The sequence below is a fragment of the Pleurodeles waltl genome, chromosome 1_1, assembly GCF_031143425.1.
Source record: "Pleurodeles waltl isolate 20211129_DDA chromosome 1_1, aPleWal1.hap1.20221129, whole genome shotgun sequence".
In the NCBI taxonomy this organism is placed as follows: Eukaryota; Metazoa; Chordata; class Amphibia; order Caudata; family Salamandridae; genus Pleurodeles; species Pleurodeles waltl.
The window spans coordinates 434,153,172-434,172,755 of NC_090436.1; the positions used below are offsets into that span (position 1 = coordinate 434,153,172).

At 43.5% G+C, this 19,584-nt stretch overlaps 1 protein-coding gene across 2 annotated transcripts in view; it reads right to left on the minus strand.

Moving 5' to 3' along the window:
• BDP1 (BDP1 general transcription factor IIIB subunit) overlaps positions 1–19,584 on the minus strand; it is a 1,097,554-nt gene that overhangs the window by 281,829 nt on the left and 796,141 nt on the right. For both annotated transcript variants that reach the window (XM_069224223.1, XM_069224213.1), the window contains exon 33: positions 2,773–2,856. In XM_069224223.1, coding sequence (XP_069080324.1) covers positions 2,773–2,856 — 84 coding nt within the window. The remainder of the gene's footprint in view (positions 1–2,772; positions 2,857–19,584) is intronic.

The window sequence follows — 19,584 nt, forward strand, 5'->3', positions numbered from 1 at the left end:
GCATCTCAAATGACTGTCACCTATGGCTTCCCTTATTGCAGATGTTGGTGTGGTCACAACAGTGTACTGATGTGATGGCTACGGACTGCTGGAACACATTTGTTGGATGGATTAACACATTACAGGACATTTCCACAGGATAATACAGTTCAATACATTGCACATTACTTAATGATAAAGCACTATTACTCGTAGTTGTGTTCAGGGGTGTTTAAAAAACAATGGAAAGTACATTAGAGTGGGGTGAGGGGTGGGAAAAGTTCAGTGTAGTCTATAGCAAAGGTCCAGTGTCCATGCGGCCATAGGTAGAGAAGCAATGGCAGTCCAAAGTGAACAAGGCAAATCAGTGGAACACAAGGGGGACATTCTGGAGGGGCTCATTTCCTGGCGGTGGTCTTGGCAACTGTCTCTGGTGTCCGTCTTGGTCGCAGGGACCGTTTGCGGAGTTGTTCACCTTCTACAGGGGGAGGGATGCTGGTGGCCTGAGAGTCCCGTGGCAGAGCCTCTTGTCCACTAGCTGCAGCAGATGTGGAGGGCTGGTCAGAACACTGGCTGGCGAAAGAGGCCCATTGGTGTGTTGTGTACTCACGCATGATTTTCGCCATGTCACTCAGCACCCCTGCAATGGAGGCCATGGTGGTATTTAAGGCCTGCAATTGTTGCATGACCTCCTGGTGGTGTTCCCTTGCAGCCACCGGTTCTCCTGCAAGATGTTGATCACCTGACCCATCCTGTCCTGGAATTGTTGGTATGTCCTTAGGACTTTTGTGAGTGCCTCCTGGGCAGTCGGTTCCCTGGGCTTGGCCTCCCCCTGTCACACAGCTGTCCTTGGCCCACTGTGCCTGTGTCCCCTAAACGGTGTGCCCACTTCAACTTACACCAGGACCTTCATCATCTTGACTGTGTGGATTCTACTCGGGTCCCTGTACAGGTGGGCACACTACTGATTGACGTGTCCTGGGGACTAGGGTTTGGGAGCGTTGGCTGGCTGACGTGGTGTTTGAGTCTGAGGGGAGCAGGGGTCCTGTGGTGGACTGGCTGTGGGATGTGGTAGCCGACTGAACTGTGTTCCCAGATGGGACAGGGCCAGGGAGTTCATCCAGATCAGGACCTCCAGAGTTGCTGTCATCACTGAGGGCATCTTCTAGTGGGGGACTGGTTTTCCATGGGCCCTCCTCGCTGCTAATATCGGCTGGTGCACCTGTGGAGATGTAAGTTATTTGTTAGGGTGATTGTCTGCCACACATTTCTCATGTCTACCTTTCCCAATTATATTGGTGTTCTCATCCCACCCTTGGTAGTGTATGGTGATGGATTGTGGGATTGGTAGTTCTACATGCTGTCCGTGCATTGCTGGTGGGTATTCATGCAGAGCTGAGAGGGATGTGCTTGCAGTGGGTATGGCACGCAGAAGTAGACATTTAGGTGTGGTAATTGGGGTGGTGCACTGTGTGGGATGGAGAGGGGTGAAGGGAGTCAAGGTGAGGGGGTGACATGTCATGCAGGTATGGGTGGTGGTAGGTTGGTAATGGTGACTCACCAGTGTCCAGTCCTCCTGTGAGGCCCTCAGGATGCAGTATTGCCAAGACTTTCTCCTCCCATGCTGTCAACTGCTGGGGAGGAGGTGGGGGCGAGCTGGTACCATGCTGCAATGGAACGCACCTTCCTCTGTAGGTCGTTCCACCTCTTCCTTATGTTATCCCTTGTGTGTGGGTTTGTTCCCACAGCGTTCACCCTGTGTACGATCCTTCATCAGAGGTCCATCTTCCTGGCAATGCAGATCTGCTGTACCTGTGCTCCAAATAGCTGTGACTCTACCCTGACTATTTCCTCCGCCATCACCCACAACTCCTCATCAGTGAAACGGGGGTGCCTTTGTGGGGATATGGGTGTTGTGCGGTGTGTGGGTTGTGCGGAGGGTGATGAGTGATGTGGTAGGGTGTGGGAGCGTGACGGATGAATGGTAGTTGCAGTGTGTGCATGCAGTTATCTCTAGGATTGGCCTGGCAAGGTGTAGTGGTCTTCTTGTGTTTGAAAAGGTTTGTGGTTGATGTAGGAGTGTGTTTTATAGTGCTGTTGGTGGATGTGTGGGGTGTGTGTATTTGTGTCAGGTGTGGGTATTTTGGACTGGTCAATGTTGTCTTGTTTTGTTTTTGGGTGGCCATTTCCACTGCGGTGGTGTGCTCCGCCAATGTTTTACCACTGTTGAATGTCCGCTGTGGTGATTCGGGGGTCATTATTTGGCGGGCGTTGTTTTGCTGGTGTAACGGTATGGGTGCTAGTTCTGACAGTTTATCGTGTTCGTTGGGTCTGGCGGATTTGTGGTAGTGGCTGGTTTTGTGTGTGTGTAGGTCATAATCTGGCAGACGGATGTTTGCCTCCGTGGCTGAATGCTGGCGGCCATCACTGCGGCGGTATTTGGAATTTACCGCCCATGTCATAATGAGCACCAAAGTCTCAAGGCAAGCACCATTAAAAGTCTAGGTACAGAATGCTTTAAAACACCTTTATTAAATGTAGAAAAATAAACAGCATACCAAAAATTGAACTGTTAAACAGTTCTTAAGTAGTTTTTACTAGATATAGTGAAATGCATGCCTCTGGGGCTGGTTTTAGAAGGTATCAATAAGAAACTATCTACAATGACCCTACAATATTGGTTGTCCCAACATTTGCACTACATGTTCTAGTTCTACAAACTATGTATGAATGTAAAATAAACAATTAAAAGTGTACTTTATTTTATACAAAAGTAAACAAGGTTGACCATACCTTGTGTGCTCAACCTGGCCTGTAATGCTGGGTCTCCAATTGCAAGTAATGCGAGGGCTGCTTCGGTGCTCACATCAACAGTCTCTGTAAAACATACCAGCAGAAATTAATGAGAAAGTTCACATCTAAACTACATTTTTCTGATTAATTAATATAAATCACAAAAAACTCTGACTTGAAACAGCACCATTTAGTTCAATATATGTTTCTCAATCTTTAATGTGTTTTAACGTAGAAACACCTGGTACCTGTGCCCTTGTTCTAGAACATGAATAGTTTGCTCATAATATTACTCAAGACAAGCCTTAGCACGTTTGGAGACAACATTTCAAAATCATTTTGAACAGCTCCACCGCCAGCTGTAATGCTGCATATTCTTCCAGATTTGTGTAAGTAAAACAGGCATAGTTACTGGTCCCTAGTTCACTCGCAATAAGGCTATGCAAAGTATTTAAGTATTTGATAAGGCCAGTGGTGTAACACAACCTGATACCTGCCCCACAGATTTAAAGAGTGGCCTATATCTCACATAAATTCAATTCCTTCCAATAAATAGTAGCCCCCCCCCCACCACCACCACCGCTTGGCTACTTGTTTAAGAGAACCTGTCTATCAGCATAATTTAGTTTCCTTTCCATGAGAAGGTACAATTCCAGTATTAACATAGCTTCTAACTGATTTTGAAAAAAATATCACAAAATACCAATAAATACTGGAATGCTTTTAGGACCCTGTAATTGTGAAACTTAAACTCACTTATAATAGTTGAAGATTTAATCAATACATCTCTGTTAACAGAAAAAGGTGTCACCCTAATCTTACATTCATTATTACAATCCATGTTTGGAGAGTATGAGTCTAAAAATGTATTTTCCTGATCTGAAAAAGTCTATTGAAGACACAAAACGTGTGCATCTTTGAAACAGAGATAATAGCATTAGAGACCAGCTATATTCAAAATCAAGCTTTCAATTTAATTCTGATTTGGGATTTAACTGATCTGACACAGCTATAGGAGGCACGTAAGGTAGCTGTTACCCACTCTAGTGTCTTTGTGGCAGTGACATTTGCCATTTTAAGAATTAGCACCGCGCAATATAGCCCTCCTTAATCTTCCAAATTACTGTACAACATTACCGATCAAATTCTTGACCAGGAGAGCAGAGGTGGTGCCTTTTTCCTATCATGTCCCCCAATTTTTCTATTTTTCATGATTTTGTGCTATAATTACATCAATGCTTCTTATCCTAAGATCATCTTGGTGTTGCAAAATTAGACTACAAACATTTTTGTCATGAAAGGTTATCAATCATCGTGTAAGTTAAATTGATCCCCTGGGATCTTTCAAGAAGGTGACTAAACTGTCAAATGAGGACAACATTTCCCTTACTCAAGACTGAACCTCCATGTCCTGAACACAAAATGTCAACTGGGTTGGCTTTTGTTGAAATGTTTTCAAAGGTTATTCACCTTATAAGCAACCTTCCTTCGAAACTCTTACATGGTTTAATCTTGTAACCCGGTATTATAAGGAAGGTAACTCCTTATCAAAGGAAAGACATAGCAGTATCTGTGTGGATAAAGTTATATTTCTTGGCAGCATAAAATGTCATTGTTCAAGTGAACACTCAAAACAGCTTCTTGCTCCCCATTTTACACATAGGTGAAAATGTTATCACTTGAAGATTCTCAGTAGATTTGGAGTGAAAAAAAATATAAGAGCTAATTGTGGGAACCATATTTAGTATAGCTTGCTTTTCAGTAATGCAACACATTTTCTTACTTTCTGATGCGCCTTTTTTTTTTTATTATTAACATCTTGGCATTTCATGTTACAAGAAGGACTTCTTAACTTGATTGATATGGAAAATGTCACTTACCCAGTGTACATCTGTTTGAGGCATGTAGTACTGCAGATTCACATGCTATGCATTGCTTCCGCCATCTAGTGTTAGGCTTGGAGTGTTACAAATTGTTTTTTCTTCGAAGAAGTCTTTGGAGTCACGGGATCGAGTGACTCCTCCTCTCGGTCATACTGCGCATGGGCATCGACTCCGTTGTTAGATTGTTTTCCCGCAAAAGGGTGTAAGGAAGGAGTGATAGAGTGTAAAAATATAAATGTTCTATAAAAAATAGTAAGTAAAAATAGATGTCCATGAAAATGTAAATGTATATACATACGTACAAATAAGAAAACTGCAACGACTACAGGCTTCCGGGGAGGAGGGAGGGTGCATGTGAATCTGCAGCACTACATGCCACAAACAGATGTACACTGGGTAAGTGACGTTTTCCGTTCGATGGCATGTGTAGCTGCAGATACACATGCTATGCATAGACTACAAAGCAACTGTTCTCCCCAAAAGATGCAGTGGCTATCCTGTAGGAGTTGGAGTTGGAGTTGTTTGAAATAATGTTCTTAAGACAGCTTTACCAACAATGGCCTGTTGCTTTGAAAGTACATCTACACATAATGCTTTGTAAATGTATGTGATATAGACCATGTGGCAGCTTCACATATGTCTGCCATTGGTATGTTTCCTAAAAATGACATAGAGGCACCATTTTTCCTAGTGGAATGAGCTCTTGTTGTGATTAAAAGTTGTTGTTTTGCCTTAATGTAACATGTTTGAATACATTTAACAATCCATCTAGCTAATCCATGTTTAGAGATAGGATTACCTTTATGAGGCTGGTGAAAGCCAACGAAAAGCTGTTTAGTTTTTCTGAAATCTTTTCTTTTAACCACATAATACATTAGAGCTCTTTTAAGGTCAAGAGTGTGAAGGGTTCTTTCTGCGGTTGAATATGGCAGTGGGAAGAAGACTGGCAATTCCACTGTTTGGTTTATGTGAAAAGGTGATACAACCTTTGGCAGAAATTCTGGATTAGTTCTAAGTGCAACTTTATGTTTGTGTACTTGGAAAAAAAGGTTCCTCAAGAGTGAATGCCTGTATTTCCCTAACTCTTCCTAATGAAGTAATCGCTACAAGGAAAGCAACTTTCCAGGTTAGAAATTGAATTTCACAGGAATGCATGGGATCAAAAGGTGGGCCCATTAGTCTTGTGAGTACAATATTGAGATTCCAAGCAGGAACTGGTGGTGTTCTAGGTGGAATAATATGTTTTAGTCCTTCCATGAAGACTTTGATAACTGGTACTCTAAAGAGAGAGGTATGTTGTATAGTCTGCAAATATGCTGATATGGCAGTAAGATGAATTTTAATAGATGAGAAAGCTAACATTGACTTCTGTAAATGACGTAGGTAGCATATAATATCTTGTATTGATGCTGTAAATGGTTCAGTATTTTTAGATGACAGTAATAGACAAATTGTTTCCATTTGTTAGCATAGCATTGTCTAGTTGTAGGCTTGCATGCTTGTTTGAGAACTTCCATGCATTCTGATGGAAGTTGCAAGTATCCAAATTTTATGACTTCAGGAACCAAATAGCTAAGTTGAGACCACTGGGATTTGGATGTCTGATTTGTCCCTTGTTTTGTGTTAACAAATCCGGTCTGTTTGGAAGTTTGTAGTGAGGTACTACTAACAGGTCTAGGAGTGCTGTGTACTAATGTTGTTGTGTCCACATTGGGGCTATGAGTATCATGGTGAGAGAGGTCTGACACAGTTTGTTGACCAGAAATAGAAGTAGTGGGAGAGGGGGAAAAGCATAAGCAAATATCCCTGACCAGTTGAGCCATAGAGCATTGCCCTTGGACAGAGGGTGTGGGTGTCTGGATGTGAAGTTTTGGCATTTTGTGTTTTTCGCTTGTTGCAAATAGGTCTATTTCTGGTGTCCCCCACTTTTGAAAGTACTGATGAAGTACCTGTGTGTGAATTTCCCATTCGAGTATCTGTTGGTGTGTTCTGCTTAGGAGATCCACTAGCTGACTGTGTATTCCTGGGATGTATTCTGCTAGTAGATGAATGTGATTGTGAATTGCCCATTTCCATATTGTTTGGGCTAGAAGGGACAGTTGAGAATCAATGTGTCCCACCTTGTTTCTTTAGGTAATACATGGACATCATATTGTCTGTTTTTATCAAGACAGTCTTGTGTTTGAGAAGTGGTTGAAATGCTTTTAGGGCAAAGAACACAGCTAATAATTATAAATGGTTTATGTGATAATGTAGCTGTTTTGAATGCCATTCCCCTTGAATGGTAAGGATGTTGAGATGAGCTCCCAAACTATCACTGATGAATCTGTTGTTATTGTGGTCTGAGGGACAGGGTCTTCAAATGACCGCCCCTTCATTAAATTGCTGAGATTCCACCATTGAAGGGACCTGTGCTTTTGGCGGTCTAACAACAGTAGATATTGTGCTTGAGACCACTGCTGTGAGAGGCACTGTTGCAGTGTTCTCATGTTTAGTCTTGCATGCAGTACTATTGCTATGCAGGATGCCATCATTCCCAACAGTTTCATGATAAATCTTACAGTGTATTGTTGATTTGGCTGCATTTGTGGTATGAGATTTTGGAAAGCTTGTATCCTTTGTGTATTCGGATAGGCTAAGGCTTTTTGCGTATTGAGAATGGCACCTAGGTAAGTAGGCTCCTGTGCTGGCTGAAGATGGGATTTTTGGTAGTTGAGAGTGAACCATAATATATGTAGGGTTTCTATTGTGTATTGAGTGTGCTGTTGACATTGTATAAAATTGCTTGATTTTATGAGCCAATCGTCTAGGTAAGGAAAGACATGTATGTGTTGTCTTCTTAGGTAAGCCGCTATTACTGCTAGACATTTTGTGAATACTCTTGGAGCGCTTGTTATGCAGAATTGCAGAACTTTGAATTGGTAATGTTTCCTGCTATTACAAACCTTAGGTATTTTCTGTGAGCTGGATGGATGGGTATATGGAAATACGCATCTATGAGGTCTAAAGCAGTCATGTAATCTTGTTTTTTTTAGTAGTGGAATGACGTCCTGCAGAGCTATCATGTGAAACTGTTCTGACAGGATATATAGATTTAGTGGTCTGAGAGTGCCATCCTTTTTGGGAATGAGGAAGTACAGTGAGTTTACCCCTGTTCCTTGTTGAGATTCTGGGCCTAATTCTATTGCCTCTTTTAGTAGTAGCAATTGTACTTTTCTTGTAATAGAATATTGTGTTCTGGGGACAACCTGTGATAACGTGGAGTAATGTTTGGAGGGGTAGAAATCAATTCTAGGCAATAACCATTGCGGATAATTGAAAGTACTCATTGGTCTGTGGTGATATTTTGCCATTGGGAGTGGAATTGCTGCAGTCTGCCCCCCACAGGAGATGGGTGAGGTTGTGTTGTGCTTAGTAAGTCAATGTTTTGATGGGGTAGTGACTTGTTTGGAGGCCTGGAATTTGCCTCTGGCTCTAAAATGTTGGCCTCTATAAGATCCTCTAAATCACCCTCTCTGGAACTGCTGTTGTTGCCCTTGTTTATACTGGGAGGTAGAAGCCTCTGTTGCAATGTTGCCCATCAGAGATAAATAGATGAATTAGGTAATTAGAAATGTTTAATTTACAGAGAGGAGCAATGCATATAGGACACAAAGAAGAAGGAGAGAGAGAAAAAAAAGGGGGAAAACAAAATGAGAGATTTCTTCTATGTCTATTAATTAAACCAGTGGTTATTTAAAGAGTAAGATGGGCCACATGACTGGAACACTTGGAGGGCCAGGAGGAAGACCATGATGGTTGAAACGAGTCGCCCTAAACCTGTGATTCCTTGAGGTTTTTGAATTTATATCGAATTCCTGACATAAATAAAGGACAGTAAACTGCATGGAGTGCCGTCGTTTGAATCTTATGTGAAGCATATGCATATATATATATATATATATATATATATATATATATATATATATATGTATGGAAAATGTCACTTACCCAGTGTACATCTGTTCGTTGCATGTTCCGCTGCAGATTCACATGCTATGCACAGGTCCTGCCATCTAGTGTTGGGCTCGGAGTGTTACAAGTTGTTTTTCTTCGAAGAAGTCTTTTCGAGTAAAGGGACCGAGTGACTCCTCCTTTTCGGCTCCATTGAGCATGGGCATCGACTCCATCTTAGATTGTTTTTCCGCAGAGGGTAAGGTAGGAGTGATAGAGTGTAAAGAAAGAGATGTCCATGCAATGGAATAGAGATGTATATACAGAGTGTAAAGAAAGAAATGTCCATGCAATGGAATAGAGATGTATATACATATGTACACATTTTAAATGCAACTTAAACGGCTACAGGCTCCCGGGGAGGAGGGAGGGCGCATGTGAATCTGCAGCGGGACATGCCACGAACAGATGTACACTGGGTAAGTGACATTTTCCGTTCGATGGCATGTGTAGATGCAAATACACATGCTATGCATAGACTACAAAGCAGTATTCCTCCCCTAAGCAGTGGTCAGCCTGTAGGATTTGAAGTTGTTTGAAATAATGTTCTTAGTACAGCCTGTCCTACTGTGGCCTGCTGTGTTGCTAACACATCTACACAGTAATGCTTGGTAAATGTATGAGGTGTCGACCAAGTGGCTGCTTTACAAATTTCTGTCATTGGTATGTTTCCTAGAAATGACATTGTTGCTCCTTTTTTCCTAGCGGAAAGTGCCTTTGTGTAATTAGCCGTTGTCTTTTAGCCTTTAGGTAACAAATTTGGATACACTTCACTATCCACCTGGCTATGCCTTGTTTTGATATAGGATTACCAGTATGGGGTTTTTGGAATGCGACGAACAATTGTTACGTTTTTCGAAATGATTTTGTTCTGTCGATGTAATACATTAAAGCTCTCTTAATATCCAATGTATGTAGTGCTCTTTCTGCCACTGAGTCTGGCTGTGGGAAGAAGACTGGAAGTTCCACTGTCTGGTTTAAATGAAACGGTGAGATGACTTTAGGTAGAAATTTAGGGTTTGTGCGAAGTATAATCTTATGTTTGTGTACTTGGATAAAGGGTTGTTCAATAGTGAATGCTTGTATTTCACTAACTCTTCGTAATGAAGTGATTGCCACTAGAAATGCTACTTTCCAAGTTAGGAATTGAATCTGACAGGAGTGCATGGGTTCAAAGGGTGGACCCATGAGTCGTGTAAGTACAATGTTAAGATTCCATGGGGGTACAGGTGGCGTTCTTGGGGGTACGATTCGTTTGAGACCCTCCATGAAAGCTTTGATGACTGGCACTCTAAATAGAGATTTGTGTTGTTTATTTTGTAAATAAGCAGAAATTGCTGTGAGATGTATTTTGATGGATGAAAAAGCTAAATTTGCTTTTTGTAGGTGGAGTAAATAACTTACGATGTCTTGTATGGTTGCGTCTAAGGGTGTTATGTGTTTTGCTTGACAGAAGAAAACAAATCTTTTCCATTTGTTACCATAACACTGCCTGGTAGTAGGTTTTCTTTCCTGTTTAATGACTTCCATACATTCTGGTGGAAGATTTAGATACCCAAACTCTAAGATTTCAGGAGCCAGATTGCCAGATTGAGCATCGCTGGATTGGGGTGTCTGACCTGCTGTTTGTTTTGTGTCAGCAGGTCTGGTCTTTTTGGGAGTTTGACGTATGGTACTATTGACAGGTCTAGCAGTGTGGTGTACCATGGTTGGCGTGCCCACGTTGGTGCTACAAGTATGAGTTTGAGTTGGTTTTGACGCAGTTTGTTGACCAAAAATGGAATGAGCGGGAGAGAGGGAAAAGCATAAGCAAATATCCCTGACCAGTTGATCCACAGAGCATTCCCTTTGGATAGAGGGTGCGAGTACCTGGACGCGAAGTTTAGGCATTTTGCGTTGTGGTTGGTGGCTAACAGATCTATGTCTGTTGTCCCCCAGTGACAAAAGTATTTGTGAAGTACTTGGGGGTGAATTTCCAACTTGTGAGTTTGTTGGTGATCACGACTGAGGTTGTCTACTAACTGATTGTGAATCCCTGGAATGTATTGAGCTACCAGGTGTGTGTTGTTGTGAATTGCCCAATGCCAAATTTTTTGTGCTAGAAGGCAAAGTTGTGATGAGTGGGTTCCTCCTCTGTTCTGACAAAAATGTGTTTGTGAGCAAGAAGAGCTTAAAAGGCTCTTAGTGCTAGGGACACTGCTAGCAGTACTAAGTGAAACTGTTTCTGTTTGTTGTCCCATTGTCCCTGAATATTGTGATTGTTGAGGTGTACTCCCCATCCAATCATTGGTGCATCTGTTGTGAGAATGGCGTGAGGCACAGGGTCTTGAAATGGCTGCCCTTTGTTTAAATTTGTCAGATTCCACCACTGAAGCAAAATGTGTGTTTGGGGGTCTAGCAACACTAGATCTTGAAGACGACCATGTGTCTGCGACCATTGTTTTGCGAGGCACTGTTGTAAGGGCCTCATGTGTAACCTTGCGTTTGGGACAATGGCGATGCATGATACCATCAGACCTAGCAGTTTCATGACCAAATGGACAGTGTAGTGTTGGTTTGGCTGAATTTTGGGCAATATGGTGTGGAACAATTGCACTCTTTGTGGGCTTGGACTTGCAAGCGTCTTTTGAGTGTTTAGTGCAGCCCCTAAGTACTACTGAATTTGTGATGGTTGCAGGTGTGACTTTTGGTAATTTGTTGAGAACCCTAGTGTGTGTAGGGTGTTTATTACATAACATGTGTGATTTTGACACTATTTTTGAGTGTTGGCTTTTATTAGCCAATCGTCGAGGTATGGGAATACATGCATATGTTGTCTCCTTATGTATGCTGCGACTACGGCAAGGCATTTTGTAAAGACTCTAGGGTCTGTTGTTATCCCGAAGAGTAATACTTAGAATTGGTAATGTTTTCCTTGTATAACAAACCTGAGGTATTTTCTGTGAGCTGGATGGATGGGAATGTGAAAATACGCATCTTTTAGATCCAGTGTTGTCATAAATTCTTCCTGTTGTCGCAGTGGGACTACATTTTGTAGCGTTACCATGTGAAAGTGTTCCGATCGGATGTATAAGTTGAGAGTCCTGAGATCTAATATTGGTCTTAATGTTTTGTCCTTCTTGGGAATAAGGAAGTACAGGGAGTAAACCCCTGTTCCTTTTTGATGATGCGGCACAAGTTCTATGGCTTGTTTGAGTAATAGTGCCTGTACTTCTGTTTGCAACATTGCAAGATGTTGCGATGAAAGTTTGTGCACTTTTGGGGGAATGTCTGGAGGAAACTGTGTGAACTGTATGCAGTAACCATGTTGGATAATGGATAGTACCCATGTGTCTGTTGTGATGTTTAACCATTGGTCGTGGAACATTTTCAGTCTTCCTCTCACAGGGGAAGTGTGTTGAGGGAAGGTGATGGTAAAGTCACTGTTTGTTATTAGTGGCTTGTTTTGAGGACTGGTATTTTCCTCTAGATTTGGGGAATTGTCCTCTGTAGGATCCCCAAAATCCCCCTCTTTGGTATTGGGTCTGGTAAGAGGGCTTGGCTTGTGAGGTAGATGGCTCAGAAGGTTGTGGCCTGAAGCCTCCCCTATATTGAGGCTTCCGAAATGAGCCTCTGTATTGTGATGAATAAAGCGCTCCCATTGCTTTGGCAGTGTCGGCTTCTTTTTTCATCTTGTCTATTGCTGTGTCCACCTGTGTGCGGAATAATTGTTGCTGATTAAAAGGCATGTTGAGGACGGCCTGTTGGATTTCAGGTTTAAAACCTGATGACCTGAGCCATGCATGTCGCCTAATGGTGACAGCCGTATTTATAGTCCTTGCGGCTGTATCTGCTGAGTCCAGCGCTGATCTTATTTGATTGTTCGTAATTGCCTGTCCCTCCTCTACTACCTGCTGGGTTCTCTTCTGTTGGTCCTTGGGGAGATGCTGAATAATGTCCTTCATCTCATCCCAATGAGCACTATCGTATCTAGCTAGAAGGGCCTGCGAATTAGCTATGTGACACTGATTAGCTGCCTGTGACGCCACCCTTTTCCCTGCAGCATCAAATTTTTTGCTTTCTTTATCTGGAGGGGGTGCGTCGCCAGAGGACTGTGGGTTAGCCCTTTTCCTCGCTGCGCTGACCACTACTGAATCTGGGGACAGCTGTTGTGTGATAAAAATGGGATCTGAGGGTGGTGGCTTGTACTTTTTCTCTACTCTTGGGGTTATAGCCCTTCCTTTAACTGGTTCTTGGAATATTTGCTGCGCATGTTTGAGCATACCGGGGAGCATGGGTAGGCTTTGGTATGTGGCATGAGTTGAGGACAATGTATTGAACAAGAAGTCGTCCTCTAGAGGTTCTGTGTGCATGGTCACGTTGTGAAAAGCTGCTGCCCTAGCTACAACCTGTGTATATGAGGTGCTATCCTCAGGTGGCGATGGCTTAGATGGGTAGCACTCTGGACTATTGTCTGAGACTGGGTCGTCATAGAGATCCCATGGATCTGTGTCCTGTTGTGACTGCATATTGTGTGATGGAGACTGCGCAGTGAGTGTAGCAGGCGGGGAAGACAGTCAGTTGAGTGGAGTGAGGAGGAGACTGGTGAGGAGAAAACTGGGGAAGCAGAGATTTCTCTCTTGGCACTTTAGCCGTTGGCTGATCAGTGTCCAAACGTCCGTGGAAGGCCAGTTTTCTTTTTGTTTTGAGAGGAGGTGCTGTGAGGATCTTGCCAGTGTCCTTGTGGATCTGTATCCTGGCCTGTTTTTCATTGAAATCCTCCATTTGTTGTAGCTCCTCCTCAAATCTATGGCTTTCTTTTAATTGTTTCGAAAGTCCATGCTCCTCTGTATAGGAATGTTTTTTCATCTCCGAAGCTGTTTTTTTTGGCACCGAAAGGCCTGGAGTAGTTGCTGGCCTCGGTTCTGAAAGTGACTTTCGGGGTCTCGACTCGATGGGTTGGTGTCGTATGATTTCGGAGCCTGTGCCTCGGCTCGAGTCCGAAGGCTTCGTTACGGGTGTGGCCTTTTTCGGTGCCGAAGATGTTACTTGGTCACAGGTCACCTTTTTTTTTGGGTAGAGCCATGGCCTTCCGGCAGTGGCATCCCAGAGGCCTTGTGTTTGGGTCGAGGCAAGCGTACTCACATTGCTGGCCCGCAGTCAGTGGTCGGTCGACGTCGGACTCTTGTTCGAAATCGGATCCCCGAACGAAGACAGCTGTGTGAATCATCTCCTACTCTTCTGCGTCGAGGCGTTCAGTGCTTCTGGACGCCATCTCTAACCTCGCTATCTTTGGTCTCTTAGGGTCTTTTTCGAATGGAAGGATTTACAGGCTTCACAAGTATCCTCTTGATGATCCGGAGATAAATACTTGGCCTGGCACCGAGGGCAGAATCTAAACGGGTCCGGTCCATGAGGCTTAGACGATACTTTTGGTTGGGCCGACTAGGCCCAAGATGGGCGCGGGTGCCCCGAAGGGCAATTAAAAATGTGTATCCGCCGGTACCGAGGTGTCGATGCTGGATGAAACGAGATCGATAACAATACTGATAATTTTAGATGGTTTATAAGATTTTCCGACTCGAACAACCGGAGTGAAGAGGAACACGTCCGAACCCGATGGAAGAAAGAAAACAATCTAACAATGGAGTCGATGCCCATGCTCAATGGAACCGAAGAGGAGGAGTCACTCGATCTCGTGACTCGAAAACACTTCTTCAAAGAAAAACAACTTGTAACACTCCAAGCCCAACACTAGATGGCAGAAGTAATGCACAGCATGTGTATCTGCAGCTACACATGCCATCGAACATATACATATACATATATATATATATTTTTTTTTACAAGCAGACCCTTTGATTCCACATTGCTATCTTTGTCTTAGCCTACAATTAAATGTCTGCAGTATCAGTTTAGTGTTTAACACAAGAATTAATTTGGGTGGAGAAAGTAGGAAAAACTAATAATCATCTTCTTAATATGAGGATACCAAAAAGCCTCTAATTGTGGCTTTTCATTTGTTATTTCTAGTACCATTTGCTATATCTAGTGTTCGATAGGGGGCCCATCTTCTGAGATTTGAGGATGGAGCATCCGAAACCATCTGCCCCACAGGATAGCAGCATTTTGCAGACCACATTGTGGCTTCTCCAGTCACAGGGCCACTATTCAAAGTGCGGGTCCGACACCCTACCCCGGCGCTCCTCAACACTGTGTCAGGGTCTACCATGCAGTGTGCAAACTTTACCCTACAGGCGGGTAGTGCACACTCCCCTGAAGGCACAAGCAAGCAACCTCCATCCACTGCTGAGATCAGGTTGTATTGGTGCGACTGCCATAACTGTGCTCTCTAAAAGTGTGCTTCCTCTATAATTCATGGTTGGCATCCTGCCCCTAATGTATAGCACATGTTTGGGGGTTGCTCTCAACTGAGTACCTCGGATGCATCCAGGTTGCAGTATCGTCTGGTTCTTGGTAACAGTGGATTTTTTTTAGTTTCCTTCATTTTAGCGCTTTGGAGCAATATGCTGGTGACCATTTTTTTTTCTCCATACTTTACCTGCAATCTTACGTTAGAGCCTTCAATATGGTAGTAACAGACAATGAATGGAAGTGTACTATTATTGGCAGCATTCCGTCGGTATGCCCAGACGTGGGACCCGTGTTCACTGCGCCACTGGATTCAAGCTAGCCTGGCTGATGAAGGGTGATACCCTGAAACCAGTCCCAGGATGCTTGTTTCCGAACCAGAGAGGACCTGTCTTGGCAGTTCGGGCTGGACTGTTCCCACACAGAGCCGGGTCATGACTGATTTGCATATGGCTGGGTCCAAATTGTGGTGGCGTGGTGGGCATAAGAATTATGGATTAAAAACAGGTCTTTGTCACTGTGGGTAAATGCTTGCATTGTTCATCATTCCGTCCATCATCTGTTCTTTTTGCTATTATTTGATGAGACAATTTTATAATTTGCTCCAATGTAATCTGCCTTCATCTATGAAATTGGTAGAGATTCTTGTGTCACAATCTGATCTACATCCAACAGTGCAGTAGGCTACAAGGGATGGCTAACAATCAATTCATTGCTTCATCATTTTTGATCCGCAGGCTTTCATTAAATGGAGTGCATGGCCGGTGGACAAAAAGGCCACCTAGACATGGTGCACCTCTGACCAAGGGGACATGAGCCAGTGAAAAAACTGCTGTGGCATTGTTAATCGCTGAAAATACCAGAGCTGTGCTGAGAAGGTGAGAGGGAGCCAGCGCCAGATGAGAAAATGAGGGAAGAAATGGCACAGTTTACAATGCAGTAGCCATGCTGCTTCAGGCATTAGGGGACCAAGATAGCAGCTTGGGCACTGGAGGCTCAGCGGGTCTAAGCCCAGGAGAAAGACACTGCCGAGGAGGTGCGGTAGTCCCGGAGAAGAGCTAGCTTTGGGAGCTAAGGTACAGAACACGCTCCCCAGAAGAAAAGAAGTGGGAGAAGAAAGAACGCTGAGAGGCAGAAGCAGGCCAGTGTGGGCATCTGACCTTCACGTTGGGAGACACACTGACAGAGACACCGACTGGAGCTAGGCCTACAGGTGGGTGCTCTGCTACAGTGCAGAATCAGGCCCATGACAGCTGCAGGAGGAAATCACCAGACACATTTGTTCCACATGCAAATGTGGAAAAAAGCTTACACAACTGAATATCCCATATGCCATGTTATACACAGTGAGACTGAGGATTACGCAATGCCATAAGCAAATGACCTTTAACAACCCGCAACACAGGCAGCAGAATTTCTGAAACAAATGAGCATAGGATGCAGATGCAAAAGGCCAAAGAACGGAGAACAACAAATGCGCAACTCTAGGCAGGTAACAGAATGGTCATCAAATGCAACAAGCAAGACTGCCAGAAAAAGTGTAAAGCTACAGCTGATGGAAGTATGAATTGATGAAGCCACACAGACATCTCCTGCAGGCTCTACCCCTCTACACCAGTGGAGAACAAAGACTGCAGATGTTCGAGGACATTGAGATCCCTGCAATTATTACGGCCTGGGTGGACGCGAAAGTACCAAATGCCATATGCACAAAGCAACATAGAGGAAGGCAATATCTCATGCACAGACACTCTGCAGCATAGAATCTGATTAACAGAGAGATATGCAGGACATACAACTGAAGAAGCCAAATGACTGACCACAGACTCCACAGGTGAGAAGGGGCTAATGTTCCTTATTCCGAATGTGCAGGGACTAAACAACTCCAGAAAAAGGCAGGTAATGTCATATGTACAACCATGTTGCTTTTTTGTAGAAGAAACATCTCCAACACCATAATAAGCAAATACATTTAATCAGTGGGCATGGCACTGCTTTCTGGCATGACACACAGCTTACACTAAAGGAGGAGGCACACTCATAAGATGTGGAGTGACATTTCAGCTAACACACTCACACGAGGGCACAAATGGCTGCCATATAATAGTGCAGGGAACGCTGGATGGAAAACACCCACAGTGCTTAACACATATGGTCCTAACACAGATGGTCCTCAGTTCTTCAATGAACTGTTTGGCCAGGGTGCAAGAGTTTACGCCTACGACCAGAATCTAGTATTGGGACTTTACCACACCACAGATAGTCAGCTCCCATATAGGGCCACAAGGACATTACATATTTTATTTAAGGACAACAACCTTGTAGACATCTGGAGACTCAGGCATAGAGTCCTTAGAGAACGAAATGTATGGTCTAGGTCAGATTACTAGCTTACCACACGACAAGTTAGCACCGGGATGAGACATGTTATCCATTCACTTGTACACTGTCAAAGCACTCACCAGGAATACTGAAGCTCAGACACCCTGAGACATGAACAGGACACAGAATGTGGTAGTTGTCCCAAAGAACAATGCTTGTCTATGTTCGAGAAGAAATACACATAGAAATAACAGTACTCTGAGCATAATCAAGGGTCAGTAGAGAAGCAGGCCATCTTGTGGGAGGCCTTCAAGGTGGCCATAAGAGGCCAGTTCATTGCAAAATAACATGCAGTTCTGAAAACACTGCAGCACCATCTACAAAGATTGGCTAGAGAAATTAAAAGACTTATAGCAGACCTCATGCTCAATGACAGCAAAATAACTACAGAGAACTTGTGAAATCGGGTTGTTGGTTGACTGGTTTGTAACCCCTGGTCAAGCAACCCCACAAAAAGTCATTAAATTAACCTGTGCTTAGCATACAAAGTAGTCAGGCTTAACTTGGAGGCAATGTGTAAAGTATTTATGGAGCACACAAACAGTAATAAAGAGAAAACAGAAATAAAAAAACCACACCTATTTAGAAGAATAGAATAAAATTTAATAATTTGTTTGACACCAAAATGACAAAAATCCAATCAGTAGAAGTGGAGTTATTGATTTTTAAAGTTTTTAGTAAAAAGTAGCACCTAAAAGGTCAATGCACCAACTGATGACATCTAGTCGTGGAAGACTAGGTCAAAGTAAAAAAAATATGTCCGGCGACAATGAAGAGCAGATCGGATATAGGAAGTGGATTGGGCATGGTCATTGCTTACCTTAAGACTTAGAAGAATTTTCAAGAAAAATGTTCTGAGGGGGCAAGGCTGCAAGCAGTGTCTGAGGAGGGAGCAACATGGTAGGGGAGCCGCTAGACAAAGATGGGTGAAGATTTCTAAGTTTGGACTTAGTCACTTTTATGGAAGTCGAAAATCTCTAAAGGGATGAGGCAAGAGCTTGGTCACCCCTTTGTCAAAGGACCACTGAAAAGGATTTATTGCTGTGGAGAAGATTGTAGCATAAAAGGCACAAAGTCAGGCCGACTGACGTTGCACCTTGGGCAGATCGACAAGCAGGTTGACCCTGGTCTTCCTTCAGTCCTCATAATAGTTTTCACCCAAAAGTTTTACCAAAATTTGGATTTTGGCTACCTAGGCACCCACAGCACCACAACTAAGGGTCTAGGAGTAGTGGGACATCACCGGTGAGTTCAGGACTCACTCAGGCTTGTCCCTGGTGCGGGGTCAAGATGGTGGAACCTTTTATGTTCATGTGGCTCTGAACAGGAGGCCAGCAAACTAGTCCTTGGGGTCACTCTGGCAGTCTTGGTTCAGGTGAGGAAGCAGGGCTTAAACAGCATGGCTAGCTTCTGAGGATTCAAGGCAGGCCCCAGGCAGCAAAGCAGTCCTTCCACGTGCAGAAAAGTGGTCTTCCAAAGTGCACAGCAGGTCAGGTCTAAGAGCAAACTGAAGAGTGGCTGTGGGTCCTATTTTCATGCCTGGTGACTTCTTTTTAGAAGGAAGAAGTTTTCTGAGGTTTTGCTTTGAAGTGTTCGGAATTTCCTGACTCCCCTGCTCTGGCTCCAAGCTGGCTGCAGTGACAATGTAGAGGTGACAAGTCCTTTGTGTAAAGGCAGAGCACAACCTATTCAGTTGCAAGTGGGGCTGTGCCAAGCTCCACCCCCTTTCTGTCACCAGATGGCCCATTCAAGCACACCTAACCTCTCTATTGTGCGACTATCTGGAAGGAATTCAGTCTATCAATCAACTGTCAGTTACACTTAGTCATTTCACGTAAAACAGGATGGAGGCACCAAAAGGCTAAAGGCAAAAATGTCCACTTTTTAAAAGTGCCATTTTCAAAAATGTAATGCAAAATAAAATTTTACCATTAAAGAGGACATTTTTATTACAGTGTTATCAATACCAAAGCTTGAACTGCTTACCTGTTTCCAATAAAACATTAGCACTAATTACATATAATAAGGCAACAAAATTATGTCCTATGGGGCAGGTAGGCCTCACAGTAGTGAAAATTAATTTTAGGTTTTTTCTTTTACTCCCAGGATATGTAAAACATATAAGTACATGTCCGATCTTTTAATTACGATGCACCCTGCCCAATGGGCTGCTAAGGCCTACCTTAGGGGTGACTCATATGCA